General features: G+C 47.6%; 1 protein-coding gene across 1 annotated transcript in view; it reads left to right on the forward strand.

The window, feature by feature from the left end:
• The window catches only part of PRICKLE2 (prickle planar cell polarity protein 2), a gene marked incomplete at both ends in the record, with an annotated part of 348,209 nt that overhangs the window by 289,609 nt on the left and 43,149 nt on the right, over nucleotides 1-15,451 (forward strand). Inside the window, 4 exon segments of the mRNA XM_079712511.1 lie at nucleotides 2,258-2,395; nucleotides 5,282-5,485; nucleotides 8,600-8,786; nucleotides 13,900-14,772. Coding sequence (XP_079568637.1) covers nucleotides 2,258-2,395; nucleotides 5,282-5,485; nucleotides 8,600-8,786; nucleotides 13,900-14,772 — 1,402 coding nt within the window.

Genomic DNA, 15,451 nt, shown 5'->3' on the forward strand with positions numbered 1-15,451 from the left:
AACTCAAATTGATCCTAAAGGGAAATTTGTAAATACGCTTTTAAGAGATCATCATGCTTGGGGGGTTTAGATTTGCAAACTAGACATTAATTTTCAAGTATCTGGTTTTTAAAAATAGTGATCCTGCAGAATCGCATTGTCTGCTTAACTCTGATTGTGATTTAAAGAAAAACATAACTTTAAGTTGAAAGGAGAAATTTAAAACCCCTTCAGAGAGCTGGACCCCAGCTTTTTACCAACTGCCCCCACCCACAAGTTCAGTCCCTGAGGAAATGAGTGAGTACTTTTTTAGTCTTTATCTTCCCACATTTGAATAAAAGCAATAAATCAAGAGCCTCAAAAGTGAATTTGAATAAGTAGAGCAAAAGCTTAAAAACTGAAGCAACTCCCTAGAAAGACAGTCACAATTCCCTTTCCTGTTGTTTATTTCAGACTTCATAAAACACACTTAAATAATGCTTTCTCCTTTAAAGAGGAGAGCAAGCATTGTAACCCGATGACCAGTTAACTAATTTGGAATTGAAAATGTGGGGTTTTACAAGCAGGAGGGGTGTGACTTTCTTCCAAAAGCATGTCCATAAATTGTCAGTGGTGTAAGCATATATTCTGGGCTGTTCAGGTCATTGCAGTTCTTTCTCCGCATGAAGACTTTTTTTTTTTTTTTTTTTTTTAACATTTTTTTACTTGATAGAGGGAAGTGGTCTGCTCTTTTCTGCTTTTTAATGATTAATTCTGTTTATGGTTAACTGTGGTTTCATGAAAAGAGACCCTTCAAATTTCGTCTTCCTGTTGGTGAGAATTGCTTACATGTGACCCAGTAGACAGATTTGCCCATTTGACATGGCCTTTTTAAGGACAAAGGATGAATCTGAAGTAAATATTTGATCATTCTCTTTTTCACCCAGATTAGACAATTTTGATGTATACAGCTGCAGTGGTTTTCAAGCTAGTCCTGGTTCAAAGGTTTCCTTTTAACCATCTGTAGGACAAATCATTGGGGCAAGTCGGTTAAACTTGCTGATGCTCAGATTATTCTAAAGTAAGATGGGGTGGGATTAGAACCATGTTTCCCGAAGTGTAGCAGATCCATGACTTTGGTTGGTACATGGCCATGGCAATAAATAATATTGAACCACATAATGAGAGACTCACTACCTTTTCAGTTGCATTTCAGTCCTTGTGACTGAGTCGTCAAGTGGGAAATTTTAGTTTGGGGGGAGCAGGTATGTCACACCTCTCCAACTCCTGCTACTTTCCATTTTTAAATAACAGCATTCAGAACCTCCGTTTCAGAATCTCCAACAAGCAAAAGTAGCCAGCTAGAATCCAGCAATGTGGTTTTGTCTTCAGTCTCGTATTTAGTTTTATGGTCGCTCTGTTTTTCACAAGTGATATTGCTTTTCTATTTTTAGTCATAATATACTTTCTTTTCAAGGAAATGTATTCAAGTAAAAAAAAGTGAGTCAGTTTTTAAAACAGTGTTAAGTAAACAATAGTTCAAGATTATAGCAAAATTCCCAAGGTGTGCATAAATAAAAGAGAGTTTGGGAAATAGCAGATTTGAATATCTTTAATGTCCCTCCCTTAATTCTGTGAGTTTCTGTGTTGGACAAGAAGGAAAATATCTTATGCAAGTTGATGCATTAACCAAAGCCCAGCGGGCAGTCCTCTCCCTCCTACACACAGATAAACGCGCAGGGACTCCTGTGAAGTAACACAGATAGTGCTGGGCCAACTCCTCAGTTTCACGCCTTTGGTTCCCATCTCATTTTGGGAAACAGAAGCTGTGAGCACGTTGACCGCTATTCTGGCTCGTTGGTCCGGAGCCGTTCTTTGGCGTCAAGGATCGTTTCCATGGGCACATGGAGGTGAAAGTAGCATGATCAGTTTGAAGATCCAGATCACTTTGAAAGAAGGAGGAAGTCCCAGATCTTGACTAGCAGCAAAGCTCTCCCAGATGATATGGCTCTTAGTGTGGTGAGCAGAGCGGGCCAGTGAGGATGAGGCACACTTACAGACCATTGGCCTGCCCAAGAATGGGGCTCTGGAGTTTGGAGCCTTTAGGAGGCCCTTTTGATGGTCAGCAATCTCAGGTAGAGACTCACTTAAATAGCCCCCAGCCTGGTGGTGTTCAAGTGCCCACAGGGACTGTGAAACCAAATGGGAGTGTGTTTAGTGAGCACAGTCTGAGGCCTGGGCTTCAGGAACCCTCAGGAACAAGGGTGACCCCTGCATGCCATCCTCTGTGTCTGTCCAGGTTCGCTATTGCAACTCCCTGGATGAGGAAGAGAAGAGGGAGCTGAAGCTCTTCAGCAACCAGCGGAAACGTGAAAACCTGGGTCGTGGCAATGTCAGGCCCTTCCCGGTCACCATGACGGGAGCGATCTGTGAACAGGTGAGCGTGGATTCCGAGCCGTGCCACGGGGATTGCTCTGGCATCCTTTCACTTATTCATTCAACAGTTATTTTACTGAGAACCTACTTTGTAGGCCTGGGGGATACAGCCATAAACAAAAGATTTGAAAGCTTGATCTTGCCCTTGTAAGGAGTTCCGTTCTAGGGGAGAAGTCAGACAGTAACATAAATAAGATAGAAAAAATTCAGTGGGGAAGGGGGTTAGTGTTGGGAGTGTGCAGTGGTTGCAATGTTCAGTAAAGTGACTGGGAAGGCCCCGCAAAGACATGCAGGAACTGAGGGGGAGTGAGTCATGCAGATGGTGGAATGGGGGGTGGCTAAGGGAACAACAAGTTCAAAGGCCCTGTGGCAGGAGCCATTTCTGTTCTGTTTGAGGAACAGCAGGTTGGCAAGTGTGGCAGAGCAGAGGGGATAAAGAAGAGAATGAGTAGGTGAAGTCAGGTTTCACAGAGGCCACTGGAAGGAGATAGGGAGCCATTGGAAGGATTTGAGCAGAGGAATGACATGATGGAATTACATCTCAAAATGAATCTTTTAGAAAGTGGAATTTGCCTGGACCATGGGTCAGCCTCTTTCCCAGGGTCATCCCAGGACCAGTGCCATTTAAACAGGTGGTAAATGGTCATCTCCTTGAATTTGAGGGTTCTTTAGCACAGTGCATGAAGCCCCCTGCATTCTTTCTAGGACCTCACTGAGTCGAAAGTCTGGATTTGTTTTTTCTTCGACTCTCCTATAGAGTGCTCCGGGCATGGTGGAGGAGGGTTTTTGAAGAAAGCAGGGTGGGAATCCAGCCTGCCTGGGTTCACCCTGCCCCACCTATTGACCTCCAAAAGCCTTCTGGTGCTGATGGTCACATTTTGGACACATCTCTTAGCCCTGCTGCTAAGAGAGTAGCCCCATCTAACTCCTTAAGCGCTTTGGGGACCCATTTACCTACTGAAAATATGTGAACTGGATTGATGAAGAGAAGGCAAGATACTACCTGAGCGGAGGGGATACCATTTGGGGGCCCTTTTTGGGGATTTCAGAGGGATAGTGTGGGAAGGCTGAGGTGGATGGAATGGAGATGCTACTTAACAGGGGAGCCAAAGGACCACAGATTTGGCAGTGGGATGGGGTCTTCATCCTTGACACCTGCCCCTGAGATGTAGGTGGTCAGAGGTTAAGATGTGAGATTCTTTGTGCTCAGTTCAGGGCCTCTGCCACTCTCGGGTCATTCTTGAACAGTCCAGGCGGGCTTCCCTAAGACAGTGGGAAGGTTGGGTGTTTCATGGGCAGGTGTCAAGAGTGGCATGGAAGAGTGCCGAGAGCCTGGAGGCAGAAAGACATAAGTTTGGCTCGTGTTTCTGCCAGATGGCAGTGACCATGTTACTTTTCCTCATGGTTTTGCTGCAAAATGGGAATAACAAATGCCTAGGTCATAGAATCATGGTGAGGATTCAGTGGGATTCCGTGTTGTTAAATTAATTAAAGAAGGAGGCCATTGGACTGGGGTGGCTCTAATGCTTCGGTAGCCTGTATCAGCAGACCAAAACCTAAACCAGTCAGGGTAGTGGAATCCGAGAAAATGAAACTGAACAACCAATCGGAATCAGCCAACCAGGCTTTCCCAAATAAGGGGACCGCTTAATCTCTAGTCCCTGAAATACTTTCCTCACTTTGCTTCCATATATTCTCTATAAAAATCTCTCCCCGGGCTCGTGTCCTCGGAGTGCTCCCAACCACCTTTAGTTTGATGCTTGCAGCCCAATTCGAATCAGTGTTGGAGCAAATCAACTGGAAAACTTGAGTGTGCTTCAGTTTCTCTTTTAGAAGTATGCATACCTCAGCTACCAACGTTAGCACAAAAGGCAGGGGTAGCACTTTCCATAACATAATGCCTTTCTTATGTCATTCGCATGAATGAGGCCCCAGAGGCTATTCCATGAGACCTTGACTTTATTTTCTATGAAGCATCACAACCCTTCTGATGGCCAAGGTGTGGGAAAGGTTTGGAGGTCGCTTTTCTCCTCCTTGGACGTTGCCCCCAGAGCTCAGCCACTCATGTGGAGCTGTAGTGCCGGCCTCTCAGGCTGGGAACCTCAGGCCAACACCGTGGTCAGCAGGGAGCCTCCCCGTGGACCTGTTGTTTCACACTTTACTCCTCCCTCAAAGACTGCACCGTATTCATTTTATCCCAAGCGCAACTGGAAGCGTGCGTCATCAGGGACTCTGCCTTGTTCCTTTCTGGGCAGGGGAAGGAACTTTGGAAATGAGTGAGAAGCTCAGGAAGGGGGAGAAAGAAGAGGCCCTTTCCATAGTCTGGCTTTAGGAGTGGTACCTTTTCAATCCGGACTGTGTAAAAAGATGGTAGGGGAAGCAGGCCCAAAGCATCCCTGAAAGGCTTCTAGAGAAGATGGTTAAAGGTGGGCATATTTTTATGAACCCACTCCCCTACCGTCCAAAGTAAAGACCTCCACGTCCTCCCAGAGGCCCTCCAAACCCCCTCCCCACTCACCCATCACCCAAACCCCGCACAGCCTACTCTTTGTAGCAGTAGTCCTGGCTGGGCGTCTGGAGGGAGTTGGCAGTATCTAAAAGATAATGAGACCTCCTGCTGGCAGACTTTTCCTTTCTCTCCCACCTTTGGGATTGCTTATTTTCTCAATGACAGGGTCTTCCTCCTGTTGGCCCTGGAGGGGCAGTGGGGGAAGGACAAGAAAACCCTGCCTGCCTATGCGTAGAGCAGGTAGCACAGTAACTGATTTGCAAGTCAGCGCTCGGTCACCAGCTAGCGATGCCGGTGGTGGTCGTGTATCCTTCCCGCGTGGCGCTGAGAGACGGGGCACCGGTGTTCCTCCTCCTGACGTTTCTGTTTGCCTCGCAGTGCGGAGGCCAGATCAACGGCGGGGACATTGCTGTGTTTGCATCGCGTGCCGGACACGGTGTCTGCTGGCACCCACCCTGCTTTATCTGCACTGTCTGCAACGAGCTCCTGGTGGATTTGATCTACTTTTACCAAGATGGGAAGATATACTGTGGCAGGCACCACGCGGAGTGCCTGAAGCCGCGCTGCGCAGCCTGCGACGAGGTCAGAGTCCGCACCGCTCCCTGGGTTACACCATAGCCAGCACGTTGTCCTGTGGTTCCTTGCATGGAAGAAACCCATAGGCCACTCCCCTCCCCTCTTATATTAACCCTTTCAAAAATGAAGCCCCACCATCCCTCGTTTCTAGAATGTCCAGGACTGTGACCTGCTTTACTGAATGTGACAGTCTCATGGGCCGCTAGGTGGGAAGACAGTTTCTAGGGCTAAGGACATTTCCAGGGGCACTAGGTCAGTTCAGAACTCTTAAAAAAAAAAAAAAAAAAAAAAAAAGGGCTTTGTGCAACTTGAGATTTCAGCCCAAATCCCAGGAAGTAATCATCATCAGTAATAGTGTGTCATTTATCTTAAAATCTTGGGTTTCCTGAGATTCGATGGGACAGTTTGGTTTGAGAAGACAAGAAAATGGGTAGCATGATTTGATTCTCCCACAGTTTACAAAAGGTCTGATGAGACTTCAGGGGGCAGATGGCTACTCCGTCTGGACACCCCTGCCCCACACTCTTAAGAGGTACTTGAATTTGCTTTTCCGAGTAAGAAAGCAGTCCGGACACAAGGTTCATACCTGGTGTTTTCTCCCAGCAGAAGCACACCTAGGTGTGATCTGGGAGCTGAAAGATAGAAAACCTGGTTTAACTTAAAAGTTGGGGGCAGAAAGGAGAATGTTCTAAACCTGACCGATTTTATGGGACAAATTAGGAGGAAGATCTTGGACAGGGGTTTCTTCGTGCATAAAGTAGGTTTTTGGTTCTTTCTGACCCTATAACCAGCAATGTGGGACCCTGAAAATAACACTCCTCTTTTTCATCCAGAGGCCACTATTACCATGGGCATTTCTTCCTCAAAAGCCGCCAATCAGAGACTCACTCTTCTAGGAGGAAGTCAATTGGCCTTATCTAACCTGGATTCTAATGCTACCAGTGATATTCAAAAGAGACCCTCTGGGCAGGTAGTTGGTCCAGTTCTAGTGATTCTGGGCAACCCCTTTACCTTCCTGCCTCAGTTTCCACATCTGGAAATTGGTTCTCATGATACTTCATGTTATCTAATGGCAAATAGAATAGGATGATTAAGGTGTTTTGAAATTTTTGCTTATTGAGATCTTATTCATACAGCATAAGATTTGCCCTTTTAATGTGTACAATTCAGTGGTGTTTAGTGTATTCACAGAGTTGGACAACCATCACTACTGCCTAATTCCAGATCATTTTCATCATCGAAAAAGAAACACCAGGTCCATTAGCAGTCACTCCCCTTTTCCCCTCCCTCTAGCCCCTGGCAACCAGTAATCTAGTCTCTGTCCCCATGAATTTACATATTCCAGACACTTCATATAAGTGGATTAATGCAGCATATGACCTTTTGTGTCTGGCTTTGTTCACTTAGCACGGTGTTTTTGCGGTTAACCCAAGTTCCAGCATGTATCAGTACTTTCCTTTTCATGGCTGAATAATAACCAGTTGTGTGTATATATCACATTTTGTCTAGCCATTTATTAATTGATAGACATTTACATTGTTTTCACTTTTTGACTGTTATGTACAATGCTGCTATGAATATTGATATACAAGTTTTTGTGTGGACATATATTTCCTGTTCTCTTGAGTATATACCTAGGAGTGGAATTGATGGGTCATATGGTAGTTCTGTGTTTAACTTTTTGAGGGAATCTAAACTGTTGTCAAGAGGAGCGACACCATTTTACATTCCCACTATCAATGAATGAAGATTCCAATTTCTCACATTCTCCTCAATTCTTGTCTGTCTTTTTCATTATGGTCACCTTAGTTGGTATGAAGTGACATCATGTGGTGGTTTTGATTGGCTTTTCCTTAATGGCTTATAATGTTGAGCATTTTTTTAATGTATTTATTGGCTATTTGCATATCGTCTTTTTGGGAGAAATGTCTAGTCAAATCTTTTGCCTATTTTTTCACTTGGGTGATTTTTCTTTTTCTTGCGGCTTTGTAAGGGTTGTTTATATATTCTGGATACTAGTTCCTTATCAGATATGTGAATTGCAAGTATTTTCTCCCATTCTGTAGTTATATTTTCACTTTCTTGATGATGTCCTTTGAAGCATGAAAGTTTTTTATTTCAGTGAAATCCAACTTCTGTTTTTTCTTTTGTTGTCTATGCTTTTAGTAGTCATAGCTAAGAAACCATTGCCTAATTGCCTGATCCACGTTCATGAAAATTTACACCTGTGTTTTCTTCTAAACATTTTTTAGTTTTTCTCCTCTTACATTTAGGTCTTTGATCCCTTTTGAGTTAATTTTTATATGTGGTGTGAGGTAGGGGTTCAGATTCATCCTTTTGCATGTGGCTATTCATTGGTCCCAGACAGATTTGTTGAAGAGACTATTCTTTCTTCCATCGAATGTCCTTGTCACCCTTGTCAGTAATCAATTGGCCATAAATGCTTGAGCTTATTTCTGCCTTGATTACTGTAGTCTGCAGTAAGCTCTTAAATCTGTGCTTTGAAAGTATAAAAAACTCTGTCTTAGGAGTCAAAACACAAATGCTTCTGAGGGCTAGACAGTTATCGTAAATGAAGGTGACTCATTTTAAGGTAACAGTGAGTGGTGAAAAAAAATGACAAGCTACAGAACTCATCACTCATCTGAAAGCAGCGACCCCTCTTATTGTTGCCATGCAAGAATGTGTAGCACACATTGCCAAACATTGTATTTTCAAAAGAGAAACCAGGATTCCAGGTGTTTATATGACATTTCTCATTTTAAAAAAATATTATATATAAGCCAGATTAAATCGACATGGCCAAAGTGCCCATGAGCTGTCAGTTTTTAGTCCTGCTTTATATTCTTTAGGGTAGAGTGTTCTTTGTCTTTATGCAATGTGGTTAAATTAATCACCGGCCAGGCCAGAAACTGTTTAATTGTGCTTTAGGTAGATCCACATGTGGGAACTGATATAGATAGAGAATAAACCTACACATATATATTTTCTGTTTAATAATTGGTGGACAGGACCTATTTTCCTACCCTTCCAGTTTGGGGCCCTCATAGCTTTGCTCCTTTAAAGTACATTCTCATGGCTGGCTCTTATCCACTGACTATTTGGCTTCTCCATCTCCAGATCATCTTTGCAGACGAATGCACAGAAGCTGAGGGACGACACTGGCACATGAAACACTTCTGCTGCTTTGAATGCGAGACAGTGCTGGGCGGCCAGCGCTACATCATGAAGGAGGGAAGGCCCTACTGCTGCCACTGCTTCGAGTCCTTGTATGCAGAATATTGTGACACCTGTGCCCAACACATAGGTGAGGCAACTCTTGGTGCTCAGCTTGCTCCTACTCTGAATGGATCTGCTTTGTGTCTGGTATAGTTAGAATCCCTTTGGTTGCAAGTGATAGAAACCCAACTGACACTACCTTAAGTGACAAAGGAAATTTCTTGGTTCACAGTACCAGAAAAGCCAAGAAGGAAATTGGTTTCAGTTAAGGATGGTTCAAGGATTCCAAGTCTGGTTCTTTTTTTCCCCTCTGTGTCTCAGCTCAGCTTGCTTTCTCTTGGCATCATTTGGAAGCAAGCTGCCTTCGCAAGGTGGCCAAGATGACCCCCCAGCTACACTTAGTCTTAGCACTGGTATTCTCTAAAAGGATGGGATCGTGTTTTTTCCAATATCCAAGTCAGGTCCTCCAAATAGGAATGCTGTAGCCCCTCATTTGGTCATCTGTTCCACCCTGGAAAGAAAAGAATAGGGAGTTCCCATTGGTCTGCCTGAATCATAGACCCACCCCCAAGGTATACAGTCCCACTACCAAAGGGAGGAGGAGAGGTCTCAGAGGAAAATATGAGGGGAAAATATAAACAGATGTCTTCCACAGCCTCCTTGGAAAACCTCGGGGGTCAGCAGAGGGAGGAAACAAAGCAGTCCTCGTGGTGGGAAGAGATAGTCAAGGAAACCAAATGGTTTCTGGCATGCATGTCTTTAAAAAGAAATCAGCAAAAGCTGACCCAGCCAAAAACAAAGTGAGAGAACCTCAAATAGCTCAGAAGCTATAAACTCCCCAAAGAAGTGGCAGATATGAGATGGTGAAAATCATTTTCCCTTTTCAAGTAACTGATTTGTTCAGCCCTTCAACGCTATTCCTGATCATGCTGCATCTGTAGCTTCTTATTCAGCTTTCCTGTTCTGGCACCTTGAGAATGAGCTGCCCTTTAAAAAGAAAATAAAAAGTTGGCAGCAGATGAATGTCTTTGAGACCAGCAGCCTGATCTTCCTGTGGCTTGTGCAATTCCAAGAAATCTGCTCGGAGGCTGCCAGCTTCTCACCTGTAGTTGGGAGATACGGAGATAATCAGTTTGAGAGCCTGTTGTGCCCCGCTTGGAGGCATCTGCTGTATGCTTAGTGGTCCTTTGTCGTTGAGTCCATCCCCTGGACTCAGGCCCACTTCTGTGGAGCCCTTCTGCGCTGGAGTCCCTGCCAGGCCCAGGGTGGAGCCTTGCTGTGCCAACCTTGGTCCAGCAGCGTTCCCTTCTGGGGGCTGCGGTGTTGCGAAAATCCCCTTTCCCCAACCCCTAGAAACCTCCCCCTCTCACAGCCTGATGCATTTCTCACGGGGTCAAAGAGGTTAAACAGACATACTTCCCTTTACTCTTAAGAGCTAGGAAATGAGCTTGATTTGGACAGGTGGTGGGGCGGGTGAGGAAGGGTGAGGGGTGGGACTCGATCAGGAGAAATGGTGTGAGGTGCTGACCCAGCACTGCTCACTGTGGCTTCTGGGTCTGCAGGGAGGTGCCTGCTCAGCTGAGAGAGGCGGAGTATGGACAACGTACCTATGGCGACCATACCCCCTGCTTGTTAGTATTTCTCTTTCTTCTGTCCCTTTCCATTGAGGCTTAAAAGCCCCTCCAGAAACTGCCACTTAGAATTTTTGCTCAGTAGCTTGGACGAGAGAAAATATGTCACCGCAGCACGTACACCTCAGAAGTTCCCTGTTTTCTTCTGTTTCTGTCTTCTTTTTGGCTTTGATTGTCATTCCCTTCTCCGTCCCTCTGAAAACCGTAAAAAGGCATCAGTGCTTTATCAGAAAAGGGGACCACTGCGGCCTGCAGTGTTATCACTGCTGTGGTTAAAATGCTGTCCCTGATTTTTCTTTTCCTAAATCCACTTTTCTGTACAACATACTTTTCTTGCAACAGAGAAAGGGTATGCTCTGTATATCACACATACCTCAGTGTCTGGGTGCTTTGCTCTGACCGTATTATCCAAATATTCCCTATTTATACAGCCACTCAGTGCAGACCCTACAGCAGGAAGCCGTTGCCAGGGCAACGGTACTTTTGCCGGCTCACAGCAGAGTAAACAGTCCTATAAACATACCGAGGCTGTAGCAGCAGTAGACACATACACCCTCAGAGAAGTACTTAAAGGGCTTAGGGAGGGAATAAAAAAGGAACGCTTAGATGTGGAACGGCCGAGCCCTTTTCCAGATGTTTAGAGTTCAGGAGCAGTTCAGAGCACCATCTGACATCGTTGATGTTTATCAGGGACCACGTTTCACTGCCTGCTGGGCCGCTTTGGAACATGCCTCCCCCTCCACTCTCCCTACTGTGGCCCGGCCTTCTGTGAGGCCCCCATCCCCAGAACTAGGCCCCCGCTGCCGCATCTGAGTACGTTTGCTCGCAGGAGCACAGGGAGGCAGCTGGTGGAGCAACAGCCCCTAGGAACTGGACTTGCTGCATACCTCTGACAGGCAGTGGATAAGGCTGCAGCTGCTTGGGATGCTGTGCTGAGTTGGGGCTCACAGTGAGGACCCAGGGCAGCTGGGATGTCCGTGGAAGCTCTCTGGAGGAGGGGGAACAGGGGAGAGGGCAGGGAAGACCGAGCCAGCCTCAGAGTTCTTTCTTGGACAGCATCCAGGTAGCAGCCCTCCGAGCAGAGAGGGAGACAGGCACTGAGACCTAATAAAAACGCAAGGAGAGGGCTGGGAGGAGTTAGCAGAGCATCCACTGCATCTTAACTCAGTTAGTTCTCAAGCAGCCCTCTGGAGTGAGTACTATTATTATCCCTGTTTTATTGTGCAGAAGACTCAGGCACAGAGACATGAAGCCACTTGCCTAGGGTCACACAGCCCAACAGTGGCCCAGCCAAGATTGGAACCAAGCTGACGGGCCTCAGCTTGTTTACAACCAGCTGGCATGGCATGGAGCTGCGATTTGAACTTGCGTTTGTGTGAGTCCTGATGCCTCACTCTTAACTACCGGGGAGTTCGGGCTGCCTGTGCTGCCTGCCCCTGCTTCCCCCGGCAGCCTGACGGAGGAGGACATGTCTTTGGAGCCCCAGCTTTGGGCCTGCTGTCTCTAGCCCCTCCCCTGCCAGTTCTCACTCCTCCTGGGAATGCCGTGCTGAAAGGGAGTTGATTCATTGTCCCTCTGATCTTGGAGTGACCTTTGTGGTTGCTCCTGTCCTGCTAAAAATCCTCTCTTGGTCCCTAGGGCCTGACTCCTGAATAAACAGAGACCCCTTAGTTCAGGGAGGAGCTCCTAGGAGAAGAATTTACCTTATGCTTCTCTCTCCCTGGGCTCCAGGGACATAAAGGGAAGTGAGGGGTACACAGGGAGGGCCCGGAGAGGCTGCCGTGCCATTTGCCTTTTGTTCTTGCCCTTCTCCTTTCCCCTGTTTCTTGTTCACAGCCTCTGTAGACAATTATCTAGAGGTTACTCTTGGAAAGTTCAGACTCAGGGCTCTCAGCCACCAAAGGTGAAGGCATTGATCGCTAGACATGAGGATTCTTGCAGAGGTCCCTTCCCATCCCACAGTCACTGCTGGGTCTGCATTTTCAGCAGGCTCTCCCTACGGGAGGTTGGGAGGTAGGTCCCACAGCTCTCGGCTCCCATTCTGCCCGTTTAGCAACTGCTGTCAAAAGAGAGTCTCCTGGGCTTCCCTGGTGGCGCAGTGGTTGAGAGTCCGCCTGCCGATGCAGGGGACACGGGTTCGTGCCCCAGTCCGGGAAGATCCCACATGCCGCGGAGCGGCTGGGCCCGTGAGCCATGGCCGCTGAGCCTGCGCGTCCGGAGCCTGTGCTCCGCAACGGGAGAGGCCACAACAGTGAGAGGCCCGCGTACCGCAAAAAAAAAAAAAAAAAAAAAAAAAGAGAGAGTTTCCCTGTGTCGCTCTCTTAGCAACAGTGCCAGGTGACTCTCCCTTTGGCCCGATGCAGGTCAGGTGCCCACCCTTGAACTAGTAACTGGGCTGGGAGATACGGTGTTTATACTGGCCAGTGCTGGTCCAGGTGTGGCTTTAGCCCTGCCCAAAGCTCATGGCCCAAGGGTGGCAGGGAGATGGTGTCCCCCAGGGAAGTTAAGTCCTGTAACCAGGAGAGGGCAGAGGAGACTCTGAGACACAAGAGGGGCTATGGGAGGTTCCCAGAAGCAGGTGTAACAATATTATGTAAACGAGACACAGCCTGGGCACGGGACAGAAGTTACGCAAAGGATATGCAGGCTTATGGTGAGGTGATGTCTTGGACAGACTACATCCAAGTTTTTCCTTACCATGAGCTGAAGTCCATTTTTTCCTTTCCACTAAACTGCTAAAGTAATTACCCTTTGGAATGCCAGGCACTGGTGATGGAATTCAATTCATTCATCCATTCCACACGCGAAGAGCCCCTGTGACGTACCAGGCCATGTTCCTGGAGATACCCCAGAAACTTCATCGTACAGCTTCACTTTTAGTAATTAACACATGCACATATGTAGTGGCTCAATGTCAAGCAGTATCCATGCTGTGAAGAAAATACAGCAGGTAAGGGTGGAGAGTGGTGGAGAGTAGCTTTTAGGGTGGACAGGAAGACTTCTCCATGAAGCTGCCATTTGAGCAGACCCCTAAGTAGACTGAAAGAGATGATTATCGAAGTCACAGTTAGGAACAAGACTTCCTGGGTATAGATCTCATCTATGATTCCTAGCTCCTTTACATTAAGCAAATTATTTAACCTCCTCTGCCTCTGTTTTCTCCTCTGAAAAATGGACGTCATATTAGAAACCTACCTCATACAGTTGACAGGTTAAGTGAGTTTACATATACGCAAAGCATTTAAAGCAGTGCTTCTCACACCCTAGTATCATTATTGCTGTTTATCTGGAGGAATGTGCCCCAGGCGGAAGGATTCATGGACAGGCCATTTGCATTTAGTTTCTCTGCACTCAGAGCAAATGAGTTAAGAAGGACCTGACTGGGTGGAACAAAGGGGCTGACCTAATAGGACATGACTACTATTTACACAGGGGCCTGATCGTTGATTTATTGACATTTTATTCTGCTGCATCTGGAAGCCTGAGCCAAACCAGGGTGCTGTGTGTTGTATGTCATCACATAATAACTGAGCAGCTCATCAGCCTCTTCCATGTCTCTTCTTTTCCCAGGAATCGACCAAGGTCAAATGACCTACGACGGCCAACACTGGCATGCCACTGAGACCTGTTTCTGCTGTGCTCACTGCAAGAAGTCCCTCCTGGGGCGGCCATTCCTCCCCAAGCAAGGCCAGATCTTCTGCTCACGGGCCTGCAGTGCCGGGGAGGACCCCAATGGCTCTGACTCTTCCGATTCAGCCTTCCAGAACGCCCGGGCCAAGGAGTCCCGGCGCAGCGCCAAAATCGGCAAGAACAAGGCCAAGACAGAGGAGCCCGTGCTGAGCCAGCACAGCCAGCTGCAGGTGAGCTCCAACCGGCTGTCGGCCGACGTGGACCCCCTGTCGCTGCAGATGGACCTGCTCAGCCTGTCCAGCCAGACACCCAGCCTCAACCGGGACCCCATCTGGAGGAGCCGGGACGAGCCGTACCATTACGGGAACAAGATGGAGCAGAACCAGTCGCAGAGCCCCTTGCAGCTTCTCAGCCAGTGCAACATCAGAACTTCCTACAGTCCGGGAGGGCAAGGGGCCGGGGCCCAGCCCGACATGTGGGCCAAGCACTTCAGCAACCCCAAAAGGAGCTCATCGCTGGCCATGAAGGGGCACGGTGGCAGCTTCATCAAGGAATGCCGAGAAGACTATTACCCGGGAAGGCTGAGGTCCCAGGAGAGCTACAGTGATATGTCCAGCCAGAGCTTCAGTGAAAACCGAGGCAGCATCCAAGTCCCCAAATATGAGGAGGAGGAGGAAGAGGAAGGGGGCATGTCCGCTCAGCAGTGTCGGACCCGTCGTCCGATCAGTTCACTGAAATATACCGAGGACATGACGCCCACAGAGCAGACCCCGCGGGGCTCCATGGAATCGCTGGCCCTGTCTAACACAACAGGTGAGTTCTGTTTACCTGGAACACAGCGAGCGGACTCTCGGGGTGACCTGATGCCAGTCCTCAAGATTTTTGCGCATTGTGCCCGCCATGTGCTCTCATCCACCGGGTCGTTGAGGAAGGTGAACCCAGGTGTCGATGGCTTCTGTCTTTGAGTGGATTCCCTTTAAGCAGAGCCTGAGGCAGGGATTAGGGTGCCTGTGATGTGTTGAGGACATGCTCCCAAGGAAGGGGAGTGAGAGAAACAGGCTAGGATTGGGGGAGGAGCCAAGTGAAGAATGGTGTCTGGGCTGGAGTCTAGCTTCAGCCTGAGCCCACAGTGGGCTCTGGAGGATGAGTTGTACCACACAGTTGGTTGCTTCTTGGGACAAAGGGGCTGACGTTTTGCATCACCGTGTCAGTCATTGGCCCTGGGCTGCTGGAGAGTGACCTGGGGATAAGGATGTGGGTGTGGGCACAGGGGCAAGACAGCTCCCATCAGCCAAAGGCAACATTCAGGAGAAGGGGTGGCAGTGAGCTGGAGGGGGGTACTCATGAAACGGGGTGCCGCCTGGGACATCAAAGCATCCATGACAGCTTCCATGGCTGTCCTGAACCCCAGTATCTCATTAGGGAGCTGGATTTTTTTTGGTTTTTTGTTTTTTAAAGAAGATGTTGGGGGTAGGAGTTTATTCATTAATTT

This window comes from Hyperoodon ampullatus, assembly GCF_949752795.1.
Source record: "Hyperoodon ampullatus genome assembly, chromosome: 10".
In the NCBI taxonomy this organism is placed as follows: domain Eukaryota; kingdom Metazoa; phylum Chordata; class Mammalia; order Artiodactyla; family Ziphiidae; genus Hyperoodon; species Hyperoodon ampullatus.